The sequence below is a fragment of the Chiloscyllium plagiosum genome, unplaced genomic scaffold, assembly GCF_037043375.1.
Source record: "Chiloscyllium plagiosum isolate Xiang-an unplaced genomic scaffold, Cpla_swu_hap1 HiC_scaffold_47, whole genome shotgun sequence".
Classification (NCBI taxonomy): Eukaryota; Metazoa; Chordata; class Chondrichthyes; order Orectolobiformes; family Hemiscylliidae; genus Chiloscyllium; species Chiloscyllium plagiosum.
Genome location: NW_028270185.1, coordinates 7,109,430 through 7,131,557, shown reverse-complemented (window position 1 = coordinate 7,131,557; position 22,128 = coordinate 7,109,430). Strand labels below are relative to the sequence as shown.

The following is a 22,128-nucleotide window of genomic DNA, read 5'->3' as shown; positions in this document are numbered from 1 at the left end:
GCGGCCTTGACAGAGGTCTTTGTATCGTCTTTAGCTACAGGTGAGGCCCCAGAAGACTGGAAAATAGCCAATGTTATTCTTTTGTTAAAGAAGGCCACAGGGATAACCCAGGAAATGTTAAGCTCGTGAGTCTTGCATCAGTAATAGGGAAAGATTCTTAGGGACAGGATTTACTCAATGGATATATTACAGATAGTCAGTATGGCCTCATGTGGGGAGGTCTTACCTCTCAAACTGGATTGAACTTCTTGAGAAAATGATGAAGATGAATGATGAAGGTAGGGAGTGTATGTTGTCTTCATGACTTTTACTAAAGCATTTGACAAGGTTCCCTCCTGTTAGGCTGGTCTCGATGATTTAAGTTGCATAGGCTCCATAATAAGTTGGCAAATTGGATACAAAATTGGCTTGGTCATAGGAGACAGCAGGTAGTTGGGGAGAGGTATTTTTCTGACTGGAGGGATGTGACCAGTGGTGGTCTGCAAGGGTCAGTGCTAGAACGTCTGCCTGTAAAATATAAATAACCCAGATGAAAATGTAAGTGGCTTGATGAAGCAGGTTGTGGATAGTGGAGACGGTTATCAAAGAATACAGCAGGATACACAGAGGGACCTCGATTATCCAGCATTCAATTAACCGAATTTTGGATTATCCAAACAAGATCGCAAGGTCCCGATGCTTGGCTGACTCTGTTATCCGGCATTCAATTATCTGGCATTCAAATACCCAAACAAAATACTCTCCACGTGTGTCCTTTGGATAATCGAGATTCCTCTGTAGATCAGTTATAAAGTTGGATGGAGAAGTGGCTGGTAGAGTTTAATCTGGACATGTGTGAAGTGATGCATTTCGGGAGCTCAAATGCAAGAGGAAAGTGTACAGTTAATGGTAGAACCCTTAGGAGCATTGGTATACACCGGGATCTTGGAATCCAAGTCCATAGCTCCCTGAAAGTGGCAACTCAAGTGAATACGTGGTAAAGAAAACATTCAACATGTTTACCTTCATGGATTGGGGTGTTGAGTATAAAATCTGGCAAGTAGTGTCACAGATGTATAAGACTTCAGTTAGGCCACATTTGGAATATTGTGTGCAGTTCTGGTCCCCAGGATATAGGAAGGACATGGAGGCTTTGGAGAAGGTGCAAAAGAGGTTCATCAGGATGTTGCCTGGATTGGAGTGTATTAGCTACAAGGAGAGTTTGAAAAACTTGGATTGTTTTTGCTAGAGCAATAGAGGCTGACTTGTTAAAAATTTATAAAACTATGAGAAGCATTGGTAGTCATCGTCCTGGGGTTGAAAAGTCAAATATAAGGGGACACATGTATAGGGTGAGAGGGGAGAAGCTTAAAGATGTGAAAGGAAATTTTTTTTTACACAAAGGGTGGTGGGTGTCTGGAACGTGCTATCATGGGAGGTGGTAGAAGCAGATATGATAACAATGTTTAAGAGGCGTTTAGACAGACACATGAACAGGCAGAGAATGGATATGGGCCATTTATAGAGAGGTGGCATTAGATTAGATTGGCATCATGGTCAGCACAGACGTGGTAGGCTGAAGGGCCTATACCAGTGTTGTCGTCATCATCATCATCATTGGCAGTCCCATACAGATGAGGATGACCTGTGCTGTACTGCGTGGTAGTCTATGTAAAAGGATATTAGTGAACTAGATTACCATAAAACCGATCGATGATATTGCAGATTTGTTAATTACATTTAGATTCTGTGAGTAATGGTGGTAGGATTTGAGTCTTGCTCTCCCAGCACATTATGACCATTGATTTACTAGTTAAGTGACATTTCTACTATCTCTGTTGATGAAAAGGCATGATTTTTCCCAAAAAAAGTACCAGTTCTCCCTATCCACGAGGTTTTTAAGAAGTAGCAATAGCAGCAGCTGGGCTTTGGACAGCAGTCCTTTAGCCATATCTAGTAATAAAATAGCTATATACAAGAATGTAAAGCTGTCAGAAATCTGTCTGAGCTTCATAGCAGCCATTGGTGCTTGGGAATCCACAAGCCCAAGGTCTGTTCTCATGATCTGCTTGGCATGGATGAGTTGGACCGAAGGGTCTGTTTCCGTGCTGTACATCTCTGTGACTCTGACCCCAGTGGTGCTTGGCACAGAGCTTGGGAATCCCTGTCCTAAAAGATCTTGTGTTCTGAACTGTGAGGGTCTTTGCTCAGGTCAATTCACTGGAATAATTCAAGTTTCAGTTCAGCGTCCAGCAGCTGTTATTCCTTCACTTTTAAAATGTTGTATAATACTCTGACACCGAATCAGAATAAAAGATGTGAGATTAACAATGCAAGGGGTTTTCTAAAAAGAGCAGTGTGGCTACCAAGAGACAGCAAGTCAGAGCTTTTTATCTTGCATTCATCAGGCCTGACACACAAGGAAAGAAACTTAAAAAGGGAACATTAATTTATAAAGGGCAATAATGGGCACCGAGGAAACTGCAGCATGTGTCTGGAAAAGGTAGGTTGTTAGTTTGTAGTTCTGGTGAAGTTTTTACTTTGAAGGCAAGTAAGATTTGAGCTTGAAGCCTTTAGCAGAGTCCTTGCGTTTTCCAGTGTTGCGATGAATCCTGGTGGGGGAGTGCAGTGCCTGAGGTCAAGCTTCTAACAGCATGGGTTCAGTCTTGCTGGTGTTAAGCTGAAGGAAGTAATTTATTGTTCAGTGTCAGACAGATTCATGGGATGAAGGGGTTTTCTTATGAGGAAAAGTTGAGCAGTTTTGGGCCAGTACTCATTAGAGTTTAGTTGACTGAAAGGAGATGTAAGATCCTGAGGGGTCTGAACAAGGGTAGATGCTGGGAGTGATGTTTCCCCTCTTCACAGAACCAAGAACTAGGGGAGTACAGTTTGAGAATTAGTCTGAAGAGGGAGATTAGGGAAATTATTTTCTGTGGGTTATTGTTCTGTGAAAGCCTCTGCACTCAGAGCGTGGAGGAAAGGTCATCAAACGTACTCACGGCTGAGGCCAAGACTTGTTGGTCAAGTGAGTAAGGGTGGTGGGAGGGAGGCAGGAAAGTGGAGTTGAGAACATGGTCAGATCAACTATAAACAAGCTTGAGGGGCTGAACCGCACCTCCTCCTGCAGATGGTTTAATGCCCTGGGTGGGCAGCACAAACTGTAGAATGTAGGATTGTTACATTGGAGGTAACGCTAGAAGCTTTAATGAGGAACAGCATCTGTTAGCAGAGACTGCAGAAGTAGGTATATGGAACAAGTTTACTGGAGCTGTATTACTTACATGAAGTGAACCACAGAGACCAGGATTGGATGGTGTTGTGGAGACAGGCGAGGAATAACATGCCGAGCTGTTCATTTGCTGCTGAATCAAACCAGATTGAAAAGAATTTCAGTTGGGTTACTTTGGTGAAAGTGGTTTCCTTATGTCCTGAGGAAGTGAAGGTTGGGTAGGGAGCAAGAGGTGAAAGAATCATTGAATCCCTACAGTGTGGAAGCAGGCCATCGAGTCTGCGCTGACCCTCCAAAGAGCATCCCATCCAGATCTAACCTCTACCTTATCCCCATAAGCCTGCATTTCCCATGGCTAATCCACCTAGCCTGCACATCCCTGAACACTCTGGGCATCCAGCGTGCACATCTTTGCACTGGCTCAATGGTGGGATATTTCAAGGGGGAGAGGTGCAGTGGTGACCGTTTTTGGTGAGGGCTAACTGCCGAAGTTATTTAATTCTTTGGGTAAAGCGCAATGGGCAAGAGAGCAGGAAGAGATGAAATACAGAAAGATAGACTCAGTATTTGATATGGAGTCACAAAAAGCTTTTATTTTTAAATATTGAGGACAGGAACCGTCATGGCACTTGGCTGGATACAATATTTTGTCACAGTGTTAAGCCATGTTATTGCCTATGTGGTATATGCTATTGATAGGGAGAATACTCACCAGAGGTTGGACTGCATTTCTTCCTACATAGCAAATGGATACTTACGCTGCATATTGATGGCATTAAGCATCATGAGTGTCCTTCCATGTTAAGGACACTATATAACTGCAAGTGGACATGATGGCAAGCCATACCAGAGTAATTTTGATGATATCAGTGCTTCTATTTGAAGGAAGGTTTTCTGGATAGGGATTAATGAGAGGCTGTGGCTGTTTTAACAAAGTAAGACTTGGCCATGTTAAGCCGCTCATCTTGCAAAGCACCTCAACTTTTCTCAGCGGTTAATTTGAGGTGCTGTGATTGTCATGCAGGCAAATGAGGGCTATTTTGCACACAGTGAGATCCCAAAGAACAATTGTGTTGTACAACCTGATAGTCCTTTTCTGGCAGTGGTAGATTTCTTTGACATCCTTCTGCTCCATCACAGCCCAATTTTAACTTTCCCCCTCATTCAGTATAACAGTCGATTTGACACTGCAATGGTGTGTCAACCTAGATTGTGTGCTGATTTCCCAGGACGAGGCAAAAATTCCTTAGCTCAGCGGAGCTACTTAAACCAAGCTGACCCTTAAATTGAGAAATCGAGACAGAAAATGCTGGAAATACTCAGCAGGTCAGGTCATGTCTATGGAGACGCAGTGACCAAAGAGTTAACGCCTCAGGTCAGTAACCTATCATTGGAACTGGAAGCTGTTAGGATGCAAGTCAGATATCACATCTCTATCATAGGAATTCCATTTTGTCATTTTTCCCGCTCACTTATTGCTTAAATTGCTCAATTTCTTGGTTATGATAGGTCATCAACCTGAAATATGAATTTTGTTTTAATCTCCCTCACTTCAGGGATCTGTCAGGCCTGAGTATTTCCAACATTTTCTGTCTTTATAATAGTTTTCTAACTTTAGTTGTATTTTTTTTTATGTTAGTGCAGTTTCAAGCCCAGGGTAAGGCACCCTTGAATTTCACCTCTGCCACACTCATTTTTGCATTTGTGACTCAACAATCATGAGGGTTTGAGTATGAGTAAGTTGCGGCATGTTTGGTCTCGGTGCTTGCGTTCTGTAATAGAGTATATTCCGTTGATTTTCATTTTCTCCCCCCTCTCTGCTTTCTCTTTTTGTTTACTTCCACAGGCGTCGTTCCTCTTCCTCTTCCAGGTCCTCCAGGTCTCGGTCAGGATCTCGCAACTACCGTTCCCGTGGACACCGGCGGTCAAGCCGCTACTCGCGCTCCCGCTCGCGCAACAGGCACTACTCTGGGTCCCACGGGCGGTATGGCAGGGTGTGTTCCCGAGATGGGCGCCGCTGCTCGCGCTCGCGGTCTCGCTCGGCCGACAGGATGCGATATGTCAGCTCCCGCAGCCGCGGCAGGCGGTCCAGGTATGCTGCCGGTTCGTTGTGGTGGTTAACACAGCAGCAATTTATTGTAAACTTGGCAAAGGTTGAGCGGGGATCTTTTAAAAAAAAAAAACACGAAACCGTTCCATGGTGAAAATGTGGCAAAGATGTTATACGGCATGGAAACAGATCCTTCAGTCCAACTCATCTGTACCACCCAGATATAGAACTGCAGTCATAGAGTCACATAGCATAGAAACAAACCCTTCAGTCCAACTCGTCCATGCCAACCAGATATCCTAAATTAATCTAGTCCCATTTGTCTGCATTTACCCCATAACCCTCTAACCCTTCCTATTCATATATCCATCCAAATGCCTCATAAATGTTGCAATTGTACCAGTCTCCACCACCTCTGGCAGCTTGTTCCATACATGCGCCGTCCTCTGCATGAAAACGTTATCCCTCGGGTCCCTTTTAAATTATCCCCTCTCAACTTAAACCTATGCCCTCTAGTTCTGGACTCCCCTACCCTGTGAAAAAGACGGAGGGTTATTCACCCTATCCGTGCCCCTCATGATTTTGTAAACTTCTATAAGGTCACCCCTCATCCTCCGATGCTCCAGGGAGAATAGCCGCTGCCTGGTTCAACCTCTCCCTATATATCCTTGTAAATCTTTTCTGAATCCTTTCAAGTTTAACAACATCTTGCCTAAGCAGAGAGGCTAGAATTGAATGCTGTATTCCAAAAGTGGCCTAATCAATGTCCCTGTACAGCCACAACTCCTGTACTCAGTGCACCGACCAATAAATGCAAGTGTACCAAACACTGCCTTAACTTACAGCGACATTCATAATCGGGGACCATTAATACGAGGCACCCATTTGTAAATTCAATAGGGAATTTAAAGAGAAACATCCTTACCCAGCAGTTTTTAAAATTCCCGTCCCTTTTTCAAATCCAGTGCATCCTTCCCTCCTTTAATCTGTATACCCTCCTCCAGCCCCACAACGCTCTTAAGATCTGTGTTCCTCTAATTGTTACATCACCAGCATCCTGATTTTAATCATTCCATCATTGGCGGCCACACCTTCAGATTATGTGCCCCTGAAACTCTGCAATATCCTTCCTTGAACCTTTCAGTCTTCCCACCTCGCTTTTCTCACTTAAGACCGTCCTCCTTAAAAACCTACCTTTTTAATGAGGTGGTCCAAATATTGCCTTTGAGGCCCTTTTTTTTTGTTTTCTAATGCAAAGTAAAATCCCATGGAGCATTTTTAATTACATTAAAGGCACTTTAAAACAACACAAGTGCCAGGCAGTTACAGTTCCAACGTGAGGGAATCTAACCTTCTCCCTTTGACATTCAGTGGCATTAATGTTGCTCAGTCTTCCACTATCAACATCCTGGGGGTTACCATCGTCCAGAAACTGAACTTGACTAGCCATATAAATACAGGGGCTACAAGACACATCTGAGGCTGGGAATTTTTAAGTGAGTACAGAGGAACCTCGATTATCCAAATTTCGGATTAGCTGAATTTCAGATTATCTGCAGATCTCAAGGTCCCGATAGAAACATTACATCAAACAGTTTTGTTTACACTGATTAAAAATGATCCTGGCTTACTGAAATGCTGCTGAGAACAGTCCTGGATATTAATGGGAGCCCAGGCACCATCTCCAAATGACTGACCTCCCACCCTCTCTCTCTCTTTCTCTCCCCGCCCCCCCCCCCCACACTTTCTCTGAAGTTATCACTGAAGTTAGCCTAATCTCCCCACACACACACAGATAATGTCTACAACATTGTCCTCTACAGGGCAACAGTGGAACTTGTCAAAAAGTTGCAGTTAAAATATTGTGTGCGCATGCTATTTTGAGACTCTTTCTCCCCCTCCCCTTCCCAAAGGCACCAGCAGTCTTACTGTTGATGTCCAGCCAGCTGTGTGAGGATGGGTGCCGGGGAGAAGCAAGGAGGGGGGGTGGATGGAGATGGTGGATGGGGGTGCGCAGGGCAGCTGGGTAAGAGGGTGGTGGGGGGGTAGGGGGGAGCGGACAGGGGGCGGGTTTGGACAGGATAGGGGGCGGATGGGGTTGGGTGCAGGTGGGGGGAGAGCCGCTATGGGACAGTGTTGGGCGGACGTGGGGGCGAACAGGGGGGCAGGTTTGGATGGGTTGGGACGCAGATGGAGGGCGCGAGGGAGAGAGGCTTTAGCAATGCTGCAGGTCCTTTATACACACACACACACACACACACACAGGTGTGTGTCTGCTCAGAAACAAACCCTGAGACGGACAGAGGGAGCAAGGCAGGGAGAGTGAGGAGAAAGGAAACTTCAGAAAACTCAGAGTCCCAAAGGAGAGGCATTGAATCAATTAACCAAATAAGCAGTTTTCCAAACAAAATAGTGTCTGCCCATCTCGTTCGGATAACCGAGGTTCCTCTGTACCTGATTCCTCAGAGCCTCTCCAGCACCTACAAGGAATAAGTCAAGATTGTGATAAAACACTCCCCACTTGCCTGGATGAGCACTGCTCCAACAACACTAAAACCTCAACAACATCCAGGACAAAGAATTTGCTGGATTGGCTCCCCATCCATCACTGTCAACATCCACTCCCTCCACCACTGGCGCACAGTAGCAGCAGTGTGCGCCATCTACAAGATTATCCTTATTTTCCAAACCCATAACCTTCAGGTTTGAAAATAGCAAAAGAGACTCTTCTGTTCCAGAAAAATGGAAACTACAGCTCCAGTTGGCTTAACATCTGTCATAGGGAATATGCTGGAATCTAATAATGTAATGACAGGATTCTTACTAAATGTCAATGTCATCAAACAGCGTTAGCATGGTTTAATGTAAGAGAAATCATGTTTGACTAATGTATTGAGGTTCTTTTGAGGAAGCAAGAGATGGCATGGATCATGTGGAGCAATGTTTAGATTTCCAGAAGAATTTGACAGATTACTGCAATAAAATTTTACTGAACAAAATAACAGCTTGTGGCCTTCAAGGTAATGTTTTATCGTGGATACAGGATTGTTAACTAATGGGAAACAGTAGACATTTTCAGATCTGCAGGCTGGAAGTAATGGAGTGCTGCAGGGATCAGTGTTGGGACCAAAGCTGTTCACAGACTATTTCAGTGACTTGGGTGAAGGGATCAAATGCATGTTAGCTATTTGTGGATGACATAAAGATAGATAGGAAAATAGTAAACACAAAATGCTGGAGAAATTGAACAGGTCTGACAACATCTGTGGAGAAGGAAAGAGCTAACGTTTCAAATCCAGTGTGACTTGTCCAGAAGGTCGAAGGAACGAAGAGAGAGCAGGATTCTTACAGCTAATGGAGGCAAGCCAACCCATAGTACCTGCAGTGGCTAGAAGCGAAACCAGAGTTTTGGCTGTAGATGTGGATTTTAATGTAGATCCGAAGGGAAAATAGACAATAGAATAGTTTTAGAAAGTGAATTTGAATGTGAACCCAGTCATCCACCATCGATGGGGTGATGCAGTGGAGCGAGACTCGAAGAAACGTTGTTAGGAGCGAGTTACAGGGTTAAAGCAAGGAGTCGACACTGTGCCAGGAAATGAAAATTATTTGGGTCTTCTGGAGAACTGGTGATATGTTTACATACAGAGTAAGAGGCATGTCTCTGATACTGTAGATGGTCAAGTATCGCACAGACACATGGTGTTCAATCGGATAATGAGAGGGAAGTTAGGTAAATGAGAAAAGACTAGTTAGAAGGGTATGCTGACCGTGAAATAAAGAGGGTTATGCAGTGCTGTAATGCAGACATTGATCATAAAGGCTGAATGGCCGATGTCTGAGCCATGAATTCACGTAATACTTATATCCAGCTCCAGTGATGCTAACAGTACCCAGCAAGTCAGTACCTTCAGGAGAGGAGGGCAGGAAGTTACAAGGGAGCTAGGGAATGCTTAGGAATATCTTAATATAGATTGGAGTTGATTGATTAATTGACTGGCTAGATATAAATGGGAAGCAGGAGACTCTTTGGATGCACTGGTAGTGTCCCTCCCTCTAGCTCAGAATGCCTGGGTTCAAATCGCTCCTGTTTAGGAGGTGTATCATAATATTTTTGAACAGGTTGAATACAATGTACATATTTTCTATTAAACCTGCTCAAGGATATCATTGCACACCTCAGGAATGGATAGGGCTTGAACTTGGCATTCTGGAACCCCCAAAGAACGTGCCATCTAGTATTCAGTTTGAAATATGCAAAAACTATACGTTATCACTTCCAGCTACCAGCTTTCAGATATTTGCAATCAACCTGTTCAGAGATGCCAATGCACACCACTGAGAGACTTGAACCTGAGTCTCCTGGCTCTGACAGAGGCACATTACCACTGTGCCACAATAACCTCTGAATAGGCTGAGATACTTTATAATCAACCAGTTTAGAGATGTATAGTCTTTCTTGTATTTTCTAATCAACCTGTTCAGCAATGTTATTACACACCTTGGAGCAGGTAGGATTTGAATGCAGGCTCCTAGCTCAGAGGTAGCGACACTGCAGTTTGGCCACATTATCTTCTGATAATTAAAAGCATCCAGATGGGGAATAGATGGGAATGGTGTGTAGAAAGAACTGCAAAACTGAGTAGTTGATAGCTTCCTCTCGGGATAGAGATTATCTTGGTTCCAGTCTAACTGACTAGCTTGGATGCACATTGACAGTGTGCACCTTGCCCTGCTTCACACTGTTGTTGGATCTTTCCTTCTTATTTAAGGTCAAGGAGTCATTCGCGTTCAGATGACCGCTATCGCCGGAGCAGCAGGACAAGCTACAGCTCAAGCCGACGTCGGAACAGCAGCAGTCAGAGCAGCAGCGACAGTATGAGTGGCTCCCAGAGTCAGAGCAAATCGTTGTCCCCCGTCAAAGAGACCCTGGGCAAAGTGGCTGCTACACCCGCCATGGGCGAGAAACTGAAAAAGTAAGCATGACTTTGGATCATATATCACTCACATTTTTCACGTTTAGGCTGTCAGTTTATTCTTTCATGAGATATGGCAGTCGCTGGCAGCATCACTGTTTGTTGTCCATCCCTAATTGCCTTTGAAGTGAGAGGCTTGTCAGGCTGTTTGAGTGAACCACGTTATTTTGAATCTGGAGTTGGATGTAGTTCCGACTGTAAGTACTGCAGATTTCTTTCCCTCAAGGACATTAGAAACCGGATGGGTCTTTTAAACAATCAGCAGGTGAAGCGGGGAGGAGCTGAATGGCCCCACTGCCCTTAAATCAAAACAAAAGAACTGCAGATACTGAACATCAGAAACAAAAACAGGAATTGCTGAAAGTTCAGCAGGTCTGGCAGCATCTCTGGAGAGAAATCAGAGTGACTAGACCCCAAAACATTAACACTTATTTTTTTCTCTACACAGATGCTGCCAGACCTGCTGAGATTTTCAACCAATTTCTGTTACAAGTCAATAGGGAGACAGAGTTATGGAGTCATACAGTTATACAGCACAGTCCAACTCGTTCATGCCAACCAGATATCCTAACCCAATCTAGTCCCATCTGTCAACACCTGGCTCATATCCCTCCAAACTCCTCTTATTCATATACCTATCCAGATGCTTTTTAAATGTTGCAATTGTACCAACCTCCACCACTTCCTGTGGCGGTTCATTCCATACACGCACTGCCCTCTGTGTGGAAAAAGTTGCCCCTTAGGTCTCTTTTATATCTTTCCACTCTCACCCTAAACCTATGCCTTCTAGTTTTGGACTCCCCCCACCCCAGGGAAGAGACTTTGTCTATTTATCCTATCCATGCCCCTCATGATTTTATAAACCTCTATAAGGTCACCCCTCAGCCTCTGATGATCCAGGGAAAACAGCTCCAGCCTGTTCAGCCTCTCACTATAGCTCAAACTCTCCAACCCTGGCAACATCCTTGTAAATCTTTGAACCCTTTCAAGTTTCACAACATCCTTCCGATAGGAAGGAGACCAGAATTGCATGTACTCAATACTCTGACCAATAAAGGGCAATATACATACCAAACGCCACCTTCACCTACCAATTTGCGACTCCACTTTCAAGGAGCTATGAGTCTGCACTCCAAGGTCTCTTTGTTCAGCAACACTCCCTAGGACCTTACCGTTAAGTGTATACGTCCTGCTAAGATTTGCTTTCCCAAAATGCAGCACCTCGCATTTATCCATCTGGTACTTCTCAGCCCATTGGCCCATAATATGAATCAGTCCTGAGGAAGGGTCACTCAACCCTGAAACATTAACTCTGATTTATCTCCACAGATGTGGCTGAGTTTTTCCAGCAGTTTCTACTCTTAAACCAAGTTTGTTGTTGATTATGTTCAGTTTTGCATCTCGCACCTGATGAAGGCAATACATCAGCGGTAATACAGATCAGCAGTTAAATTTAGGATCTGCTAGTTTGTATTGTTGTTTCCCATCAGGTCGTGAACCCAGATGCTGGTTAAATTGTGTCGTGTAGTCCTCTGAACTATGCTTTCTCTCTTTCTCATTCCAGGTCTGACACTCCTGTGGGTAAAGAGTCCGGAGCTGCCAAAGTCAGTAAGAATTTTAGCTCACCTCCGTTAACACAGCCCCTCTGAAAACCTCACAGAAACACTTATGCAGCCTCAAGTAGTCTTTCAGCAACTTTTAGTAGTTTTTCTTTCTAACCTGAAATTGTCCTTGAGGCCAAGTGACTGGTAACACAAAGCAGAGTGCATATCAGTTTGGCTCACACACAGAATTGTGTGATGAGTTCCTACTATGTTCCCTTTCTGTCTCCCCCAAATTGTGCTAAAATTCAATGGCAAAGTACTGCCGAAGAACCAATAAGGCTCGTCTCCTAACCTTCCTCTCTCCCGTGATTCTGTGAATGCTCTAAAGTTACTGCTGAGATATTTTAGAATTTGTTACAGATCGTCTACTATCTATATTTTTCTGGCTTAATGCTTCCACCTTGTTATAATTGCTGGTTAGCTTTTCTAATGACGTATCATATTTTCCATTGAATTTTGCTATGTCAACTGTCACAGTTGTACTTGCAGCTCCTAGCCACTAGGGGCACTCAAGTGAGTTTCTGAAGAGTATTTCAATTCTGTCAGCTGAACATGCAACAGTAGAGGTGGTTTGCCAGTGTTAGCTAATTGGTTGTACAGTGTCATAAGGCAACTTATTTTAAATCTTTTTGAATCACCACGACAACTATTCCAATAAATCGTCCTAAGTTAGGCATTTTTCTGAGTCGTACAGATCTGAAAGCCCCCTGTGTTCCCTAAGCAGTCAGTGGCGACCTTGCCTAGGGCAGCATTTCCAGACATTGTGCAGCGACCAGGAGGAAGTAAAGCCAGGTCTTCTGGCTGTAGAGTGGCTCTCTTTGGCTTGCCTAGGTACTGCAACCATCCAGTGAGTGTTCATCTTTCACCGTGCAACAGTCCCTTCTGTCTGCCTTGTGCAAAGTGCAAACTGATGCTTGTTGAACTGCACCCCACAAAAAGGTTAAACGCCTCAGGGTAGGCAGTAAAAATTCACAAGGTGTTTGGGGTAAGGCAGTTCAGTATTCAAAGTTTTCCAACGGAGGTTTGAACGTTTTCAGTAAGGAGCAGAATGGTGCACGATCCTTCAGACCAATGTGTTAGGAAAGCTGTAGAGTTCAGCAATAGGCATGACAAAGGTTTATATGACTGGGAAGCCAGGAGTTTTCCACGTTCACTTTGATCATGTTGAGTCTGAGTTACTAAAAGTAGCTGTTTTTTTAAAAAAATACTTTCCCGAGCTATTCTATGGAAGTGAAATGCTGAATGAATAAGATCAGACTCGTAGGGAGCTGATGCACATTCTAACACTGTCCTTTGTGATCCCATGTACATTTACACACAGTCCAAGGATCTAGTTAGAGTTATTGTGGCCATTTTAAACCGCCCAGAAAGAAATTGTGTCGCTCTGAAAAGCACACCTAGTTTATATAACCAAATGCCAGCACAGCACTAAGCAAACTATTGTTTTGGAAGTGCAGTCTGTTTTTGTGCAGGACAAACATGACGGGGCAATTTAGGCACACTTTAAAGAGAAAAATAAATAGTGTTTGTATGTGAGACTCATTAACCAGGGCACTTCACCTCTCCCAAGAAAAGCATGAGAGCACCTTTTATATTTACCTGTAACAGGCCTCAGATAAACGTCTCCTCTCAGTACTGTACTGAAATGTCTGCCTTACTGCATGGTTGTGTCATTGACAAGTTGCCTCTGATCCAGGTCAACATTCCAGTCAGTGCTGAGAGGACACTGTGCTGTCAGAGGTGCCTTTTTCAGATGAGGCATTAAACTAAAGCATAATCTGCCGCCTTGTGGTGGGTGAAGAAAGGAAGATCCCCTGGCACAAGATCGGGGGAATTGTCCCTAATGTTCTTATCCTTTAACATCACTAAAACAATTGATCTGGAATCTGTCACACTGTTGTTTGTGGGAGCTTGTAGGCAAATTGGCTGCTGCATTTCCAGCAGAGATCACCCTTCAAATCATAGTTCATTGTGAAGTGCTTTGGATCTTGTGGAAGGTGCTGCATAATTGCAAGTCTCGCGTTGGGGTGGGTTTTAAACTCAACTTTCAGATTTAGTTAACCATCTTCTCAACCCAGGCGAAAGTGAGGACTGCAGTTGCTGGAGATCAGACTCTAGGTTAGAGTGGTGCTGGAAAAGCACAGCAGGTCAGGCAGCATCCAAGGAACAGGAAAAATCAACATTTCAGGCAAAAGTCTTTCATCAGGAAGCCCTTCCTGATGAAGGGCTTTTGCCTGAAATGTCGATTTTTTTTTCCTGCTCCTCAGATGCTGCCTGACCTGCTGTGCTTTTCCAGCACCACTCTAATCTAGAACCCTATATTCTCAATTCAGTTAAGCTGCCAGTGGTCACACTAGACATTACTTTATTAGAACACAGCAGCAGCAGTAAACTTAGCATTAAGTCTATAACCTCAGTGAGAGTGGGGAGAAAATGTGGATGCAGAATTTTTCCCAACACTTATATTTGAGGTGCAAACCGAGAAATATGACCACCTCATCCTGAACATTTCCTCTTGAATCCCAGACTTGAGGCCCCAGGTTCTATGATGTTTAATTTCTCACGGTCAATTCCATCTCTTTTTATAAATGTGAGCAGTTGCCTGATCAAAGCTGACTTGCGTTCACTGATTAATGTCTGGAGGTTTTCACATGGAATCCTCATTGAGGCATTTAAGTGTTAGTCCTGTGCTTAACAGAAAGTATGTTCTGTCAATTTTTTAATGACCATTTGATCCCAGAAGGGGTTAGGCCACAAAACTGAATTATCTTTTTGAGGTTGGCTTGACCGTGGCTTGGACCTGCCTACGTGTTCAGCAGTGAGATTCCAGCAGGGTTCTCAAGACTGCAATGTGTCATGAACGTAAATTGAGCTGCCCAGGATACTAGTATCACGTGTTAACTTCCTGAACGGCTCAGTACCAAACAGAGAAGTTGCCGTGATGTTGCAATCAGTAATCTTTGCAACAGTGCTGCATGTGGTTAGCACGTTGTAATTTCGGGGCTGGTCAACAGTGCCAGCCAGCATTTCCTAATGGCACGGTTGTCAGACCCTTGCATCTTATGTTGCAGAGAGTTTAAAATCAGATTGCATCTGCTGTTGTTCAGAATCATTACTGAGTGTACAGTGTGCAGTAAACCTTTACCTTATGTTTGCCTTCATCTAGGTTGCAGGAAACACTTAAATGTAACTTAAAATGGTGTAAAATCTCCCAGGTCTGTGTTGGGCTCTCCCTTACCCACAGGCTGGTTGGTTGACTGTTGCCAAGGCAGTCAGTTTCCAGGGTGAAAAATGAGTCCTGTTCTGTGCTGTTTCTCTCGACGTGATGCTGCAGGATTTTTAATACTGTCTGACTTGCTCTAATATTGGCTTCGAACAAATGTCACCTTTTTTTCTTTCTTCCAGCCAAAGCTGACACCACAGGAGAAGCTGAAACTCCGCATGCAAAAGGCACTGAATAAACAGTGTAAGGATCCAAGTCCTAGTTTGTTTCCTGGGATTTTGTTAGCTTTGTGTCCCTCAAGGTGATGGTTATGTTGATGCTTTGACCAAGCAACCAGTTCTCCTAATTCCGTGTTACATAAATAATAAATCTACCTTTACACTCTCAGCAAACATTCCCAGGACAGACACAGCATGGGACTGAGACATGGAGGAAAGCTCAGTTTACAATGGCCCCATCAAACACTCCCAGGACAGGTACAGCACAGATCTAAATACAGAGTAAAGCTCCCATTTTTTTTCCAAAGGGCCATCTAGGAGCTTGAACATACAGACCAATACTGACACTCCAATGTGGTATTGAGGGAAGTGCTGACTTTCTGATGAAACATTAAATTGTCTGCTCAGGTGGATGTAAAAGATTCCGGGGACTGCTATTTCAAAGGACAGGGGGATTCTCTCCACTGCCCTGGTCCCCAGTATTTATCACTCCATCGACGTCTTACACACAAAAAGGGGAATCTGGTCTCTCTCACATTGCTGTTAGTGGGAGCATGCTGTGGTGGTGACTACGTTTCGAAAAGCACTACACTGGCTATTAAGTGCTTTGTGATGGTCCAGTTGTGAAAAGTGCTGCCTTATAAGTTGGGAAATGGAACTCAAATGGTTAGACGATTGTCTTTGTCTGGTGCAGATTCATGGGCCAAAGGGCCTCGGCCCCTCTCTGTGCTGTAGACCTCTGTGACCTGATACATCTCTCAATTCTACAACAACAAGTTGTCCCCTAGCTACACCACGCTATTTACACGTGACCTTGAACAGTGACTGAGGAGTAGCTGTTTGTCTCTAAAAGTCATCATGATCAAACCCAGCCGTGCCCACTGTCCACAGTATGTGCATGTTGTCTCGGAGGCTGAAGTCTGGGGGAAGGAAACCCTGACTGATTCTCCCACTCCATTTGCTCCATCCTGTGGCTGCCAGGCCCAGATGTATTTTGGTTGAGATATAAATTACCCCTCGCAGCTGGCTCCAGGCCAACTAATCCATTACAAACTGAGGACCAAGGTGCCATCACTCTGTTGGTCTCAGTCACACGGTCACAAGTGGATCTATCACACCATCCAGAGGAATTGAGTGCGACTGGGGGTTGACTGCCCTGGAGGGAGCCAGTACGTGAGGATGAGGTGTGTGGGAGTGCAGGCAGGTACGAAGAAAAGTTCATCCTTTATTTTTTTTCCCCCTCTAGTTAAAGCTGACAAGAAAGCGGCTCAGGAGAAACAGATGCAGCAAGAACAGGAGCGACAGGTAATCTCCCAGGCCATCAACAACCAATCAGGCCACGGGAAGGATTGTAACAGATGTGGGAAGTTGGGAAACATTGGAACAGAAGGAAGGCCCTTTAGCCTATTCATCCTGCTCCATCAGATCGTAGCTGATCTGTAGCTTAATTGTACTAAACCTGCTGTTGTCACGTAATCCATAAAATGCTTAGCTAAACCAAAAGGCAGTGTACTCACCACCCAGGCAGCATCAGTGCATGTGACATCATTGCCCGCAATACTGCATGTAGCTGCCTGCATCTGAAAACATTCTTTCCATTTCAACCCAGGCTTGCCAGAGACCTTCCCTTCCTGAATCAGGCTTACTGCATTGGGAAGTCCTGATACATTTTCCTCTTGTTTTTTTGTGGGCGGCACGGTGGCACAGTGGTTAGCGCTGCTGCCTCACAGCGCCTGAGACCCGGGTTCAATTCCCGCCTCAGGCGACTGACTGTGTGGAGTTTGCATGTTCTCCCCGTGTCTGAGTGGGTTTCCTCCGGGTGCTCTGGTTTCCTCCCACAGTCCAAAGATGTGCAGGTTAGGTGAATTGGCCATGCTAAATTGCCCGTAGTGTTAGGTAAGGGGTAAATGTAGGGGTATGGGTGGGTTGCGCTTCGGCGGGTCGGTGTGGACTTGTTGGACCCAAGGGCCTGTTTCCACACTGTAATGTAATCTAATGTAATCTAATCTAAATCTTCTCGTTATAAAGTGTTTGGAAAACCATTGACTCAGAGGTGTTCTCGAAAACACCGGTGGTGGGAAGGAGACAGTAGGGCATCAAGAAGACTGACAAGTGAGGGCAGCAAAGGAAAAGTAGCTACAGCCTGTGCAAAATAAAGACAGTAACATCACCTTTTGTACCAATGCATTGCCAGGAGGAACAGTGAACAGAAAACCGCTATTATTAGTCTTGCAAATTTCTCGAACATCTCACACCTTTTCAGGAAGGTGACTTCCAAATTCCTTTTGTGTGAAGAAGTGCTGGTTTCACTGGCTCTAAAAGTTATCTCTCGATTAGATTGTTCCAAAATCACTCAGGACGGGAACAGGTTCCTTTACTTTAATTCATTCACGGGACGTGAATGTTACTGGCTGGGCCAGCATTTATTGCCCAACCCTAATTGCTCAGAGGGCAGCTAAGAGTCAACCGCCTTGCTATAGGCCAGACAGGTAAGGATGGCAGTTTCCTTCCCTAAAGGACATGAATCAACCAGATGGCGTTTTCTTCCTGATAAAGAACAAAGAAAATTTACAGCCCAGGAACAGGCCCTTCGGCCCTCCAAGCCTGAGCCAATCCAAATGTAATGTCGGTCAATTTTTATTGAATTCAAATTCCACCACCTGTCGTGGCAGGATTTGAACCTGTGTCCCCCAGAAACATTACCTGGGTCTCTGGATTAACAGTCCAGCAATAATACCACCAGGCCATTGCATTTCTCAATCCCTGTGTCACTTTGACACTGTCTTTACATTGGGCTCCAACCTCGAAGTCAAGCCGAAACAGCCTATCCTCTAACTCAAGCAGAGTGCTCCCTTCCAAATACAACTATCTCTTTTCAGAGAATGTTTTACTTCAGATGCATCAGACCAGGGCTCTGTTAACTTAAAATAAAACTTTGTCTTTTATACTCCAGCTGCCTTCAGATAGAAGCCAGCATCCCGTTAGCCATTTTTGATTCTTTGATTGATTGCTTCGTATTTAAAATGTTGTATTTCATAACTTTATCACATGTGGGTAGCGCTTAGTCTAGAACAGGGTTCTGTCCTCAAAGCTGAACAGCTGCATTTTCTGTGTGTGCAGGGAGACGTCATAATATTTAAATTCCTGTTCATATTCATTTCCACTGACTGTAACTTAATTAATGGGAGAAGGAGAGACTGCAGAATGTTACAGTACAGACGGAATCTAGTATCACTTGTGCATCACAAAATATTAGTATTGCAGCTGGTACACTGGGTAATTAAGGAGACAGATGGAAAGTTGGTCTTTACTGTGAGGGTTTTAAAAGTAGCAAAGCTTTGCAACAACTGAACAGGACATTGGTTTGACCTCATTTGAGTCCTGTGTCTAGTTTTAGCTTCCTTCTTAAAGAAGGAATATACTTACAATGTAATCAGTTCAAGAAAGGGTCCCAAGCTAATGCCTGGAATGTGTTGTTGTGATTGTCCTCTGAGGATAGATTAAGCAGACTTGGCCTTTACAGTGGGGCTTGGAGGTAGGGGAGGCGACCTTAGAAAAATGTATAGTATTCTTAGGCAACTTGACAGCATAGATGCTGAAAGGATCTTGTATGGAATCTAGAACCAGGGGTGCAGTTTAAAAACAAGGCATCTCCCATTTAATTCTCTTCCCAGAGAGCAGTGGGGGTTGGATCATTTAACTTATTCAGGACTGAGTTAGCGAAGATTTTTTGATTGACAGGAGAGTCAAGGGTTATGAAGGCACCAGGGAGGGAAATGGAGTTAAGACCACAGTCACCTGAGTCACTTAACAAATGGCGAAGTAGGCCTGAAGATCTAGTTGCCCTTCTCTTACAATGTTATGACTTGGAGTTGTGTTTACCAACAGATCCTGGTGCTCAGATTGGGGATTTATCCACCAATGAGGAATGGTTCCAACAAAATTTGATAAGTAGCAAATACAAGTATAAATAACACAAGTGTGTTGCTGCCTTTCACCTTGATTGCAATCGTTTGGTCGCCTGAAGCTACCATTGTGTTAGTAACCACAGGACACCAATTTAAGAATGCTAGAGCCAGGCTGGAGATGGAAGTGTTTTGACACAGCGAGACCATAGATTCCCTACAGTGTGGAAACAGGCCCTTCGGCCCAACAAGTCCACACTGACCCTCCAAAGAGTAACCTATCCAGATCCATTCCCTTACCCTATTACTGTACATTTACCCTGACTGTGTACCTAACCTAACATCCCTGGACACTATGGGACAATATAGCACAGTCAATTCACCTAATTTGCACATCTTTGGACTGTGGGAGGAAACCGGAGCACGTGGAGGAAATCCATGCAGACACTGGGAGAATGTGCAAACTCCACACAGACAATCGCCCGAGATTGGAATCGAACCTGGGTCCCTGGTGCTGGAAGGCAGCAGTGCTAACCACTGAGCCACCGTGCCACCTGTTTGTTAACTTTCACAAAGCAATTGGCAATCTGCTCGACAAGGACAGTCTGTAGGTCTCCTCCTGCCATGGTGGGATTCAAGCCCATGTTCTCAGAACATTGGCCTGGCATATCTGCAATACTAATCCAGTAACATTACCACTACCCCACTGCCTTCCCCAGACCTAATTGTCAGTTTGGCCCCTACAGGTTGTGGGTTTAAGTCTTACCTTAGGGCACTTAAACTGATTCTTTATCATGATCCCTTACAGCAGTCTTTGCTATAAACAGACCACTGAATCTGGAACTGCGCCATAACGGACTGCATTAAAGCAGTCTCACCAGTGTATTTCTTAAAGTGGTCATGCTAGATCTGTTAATAGGCCTTCTGGCCTCAGATCTGATGATGTGGAGCTAAGAGAGTTTATGGGTTTGAGCATGGTGCAAGACAGGTTATTAGGAGACTGCAAGGAACTTGGCGAGAAGTTGAAGAAGAGAATGTTCAGCAGGTTTGTGATGACCGTGATAGACAGCTGAAGGATAGGGCTTTGGGATTTAAGGTATTGGTGAAAGTGCTTTAGGGTGGGAGACTTATTCCAGGGGCAGAACAAACATTAAAACTGCTTAATCAAGAAGTAGATACTGAGAGAGGGAATGAATGCTGCAGTTGGAGAAACTGGACAAGAGTGAGCAAGGAATTTTGCAACACAGATAACATTGAGGCTGGCTTGACTGTGAATAAAGAGTGGGTCACTGGAATGTGCTGGTTGAGCAAGAGGAGCATTGTGCATGCAGGAGGAGATTAGGGGGCTGGTGGATCAGAAGAGGAGGGTGGCTGAGAGGGAGAGTGTGGGGGGGGCGCAGGGTCAGGCCAGTGGTGGTGAACGAGGAACAGTGACAGTATCAGTGGGAGCTGCAACCTTGGGACTTCCACCTAGTTGGGTGGAGGGGAACCTTGTTACATGCACGAAGTTTGAAACGATCTATGATTAAACACTTCGATTGAACTGTGTTTCTGTTTCTCTTTTCAGGAACGTGAGGATGAACTACGAGCCATGGCTCGAAAGATCCGACTAAAGTAATACTTTACTACTCCCTCCATCTCTCTCTCTCTCGCTTTCTCTCGCTCGTGCTCTCTCTGCGCGCAGTAAATTACTTTAAAAATCTGCTGTAATCTCTGCTTCGATTAGCTTCACTAATTGTGACCAATCTTGTGGATCCAACAGGGAAGCAAGGAGAAAAGCGATTATAATTTGTACATTCTTGTGTTTTGAACGATTTGCGTGTTTATCCAAAGCAGCAAAGACAGTTCAGGGCCATTTGCGCTCCCCTGCTTGTTCCCTTTTTCAGCTGTTATTGGTACCCAGACCCATGCTTGTTGCCAAAATACAGGTGGGGTGATCTGTCGCCAAACTACTGGCTCAATCCTGTTCTCGCTGTGATCCACCACACACTTGCCAGTCCCTCATCAAGTGACCTTGCTGTTGAATATAAGTCCTTTTTAAGTACTGCCCTCCCCAAGATCAACTAACGTCCATGGTTTAACTCCAGACGTCAGTGTTTCAGTATGAGCTGTGGTGGGAGGTGCTGTCTGTCCATGGAGATGGGAGGAAATTTCTTCAAGGATAATCAATGTTTGGAATTTGCCCAAAGCCCCCCCCCCCCCAAAAAAAGGAGCAGAGAAGGCTGGGTCGAATCACAGAATCCCTACAGTATGGAAACAGGCCCTTCGGCCCAACAAGTCCACACTGACCCTCCGAAGAGTAACCCACCTAGGCCCATTCCACTACTGTATTACTCGACACTTTACCCTGACTAATGCACCTAACCTACATATCTCTGGACACTATGTACAAGTTGACATGGCCAATTCACCAAACCCGCACATCTTTGGACTGTGGGAGGAAACCGGAGCACCCGGAGGAAACCCACGCAGACACTGGGAGAATGAGCAAACTCCACACAGACAATCGTCCGAGATTAGAATCTAACCCAGATCCCTGGCGCTGTGAGGCAGCAGTGCTAACCACTGAACCACCATGCCCCCCTGACCCGTTGATTATATTTACGGCTGTGTCAGATTTTTGATAGAATAGCAGGTTGTTACAGATGAGGGGCTGGAGGGTGGGGGTTGTTGGGTCAGGCAAGAAGGTCCAGTTGACAGTAGTCAGATCAGCCACAGCCTTACTGAATGGAATGATGGAACAAGCTCAAGGGGCCAAATGATCCAGATCTGCTGCTACTGCGTATGCTCCTTAGAAGGCTAACTTATCATTGATTAAAATTGATTTGTTGGCAAGTTCAGGCATACTCTGTGCAATTTCCAGCACTCTGACAGGGGGGGGGTGGGATGATCAAGGGCAAGGTCACTGCTTCTTCCGTTGAATTCCTCTCTCCCAAAAGGTGGT

General features: G+C 44.7%; 1 protein-coding gene across 8 annotated transcripts in view; it reads left to right on the top strand.

Annotated features, from left to right (window-relative positions):
* The window catches only part of clasrp (CLK4-associating serine/arginine rich protein), a 63,527-nt gene that overhangs the window by 30,184 nt on the left and 11,215 nt on the right, over positions 1–22,128 (top strand). For 7 of the 8 annotated variants that reach the window (XM_043680828.2, XM_043680827.2, XM_043680831.2 and 4 more), the window contains 6 exons: positions 5,055–5,300; positions 10,031–10,234; positions 11,799–11,838; positions 15,244–15,304; positions 16,526–16,584; positions 20,752–20,798. In XM_043680828.2, the coding sequence (XP_043536763.1) occupies positions 5,055–5,300; positions 10,031–10,234; positions 11,799–11,838; positions 15,244–15,304; positions 16,526–16,584; positions 20,752–20,798 (657 nt within the window). Of the gene's footprint in view, positions 1–5,054; positions 5,301–10,030; positions 10,235–11,798; positions 11,843–15,243; positions 15,305–16,525; positions 16,585–20,751; positions 20,799–22,128 lie in introns of all 8 variants that reach the window. The other variant, XR_015754687.1, reaches the window with a different exon arrangement.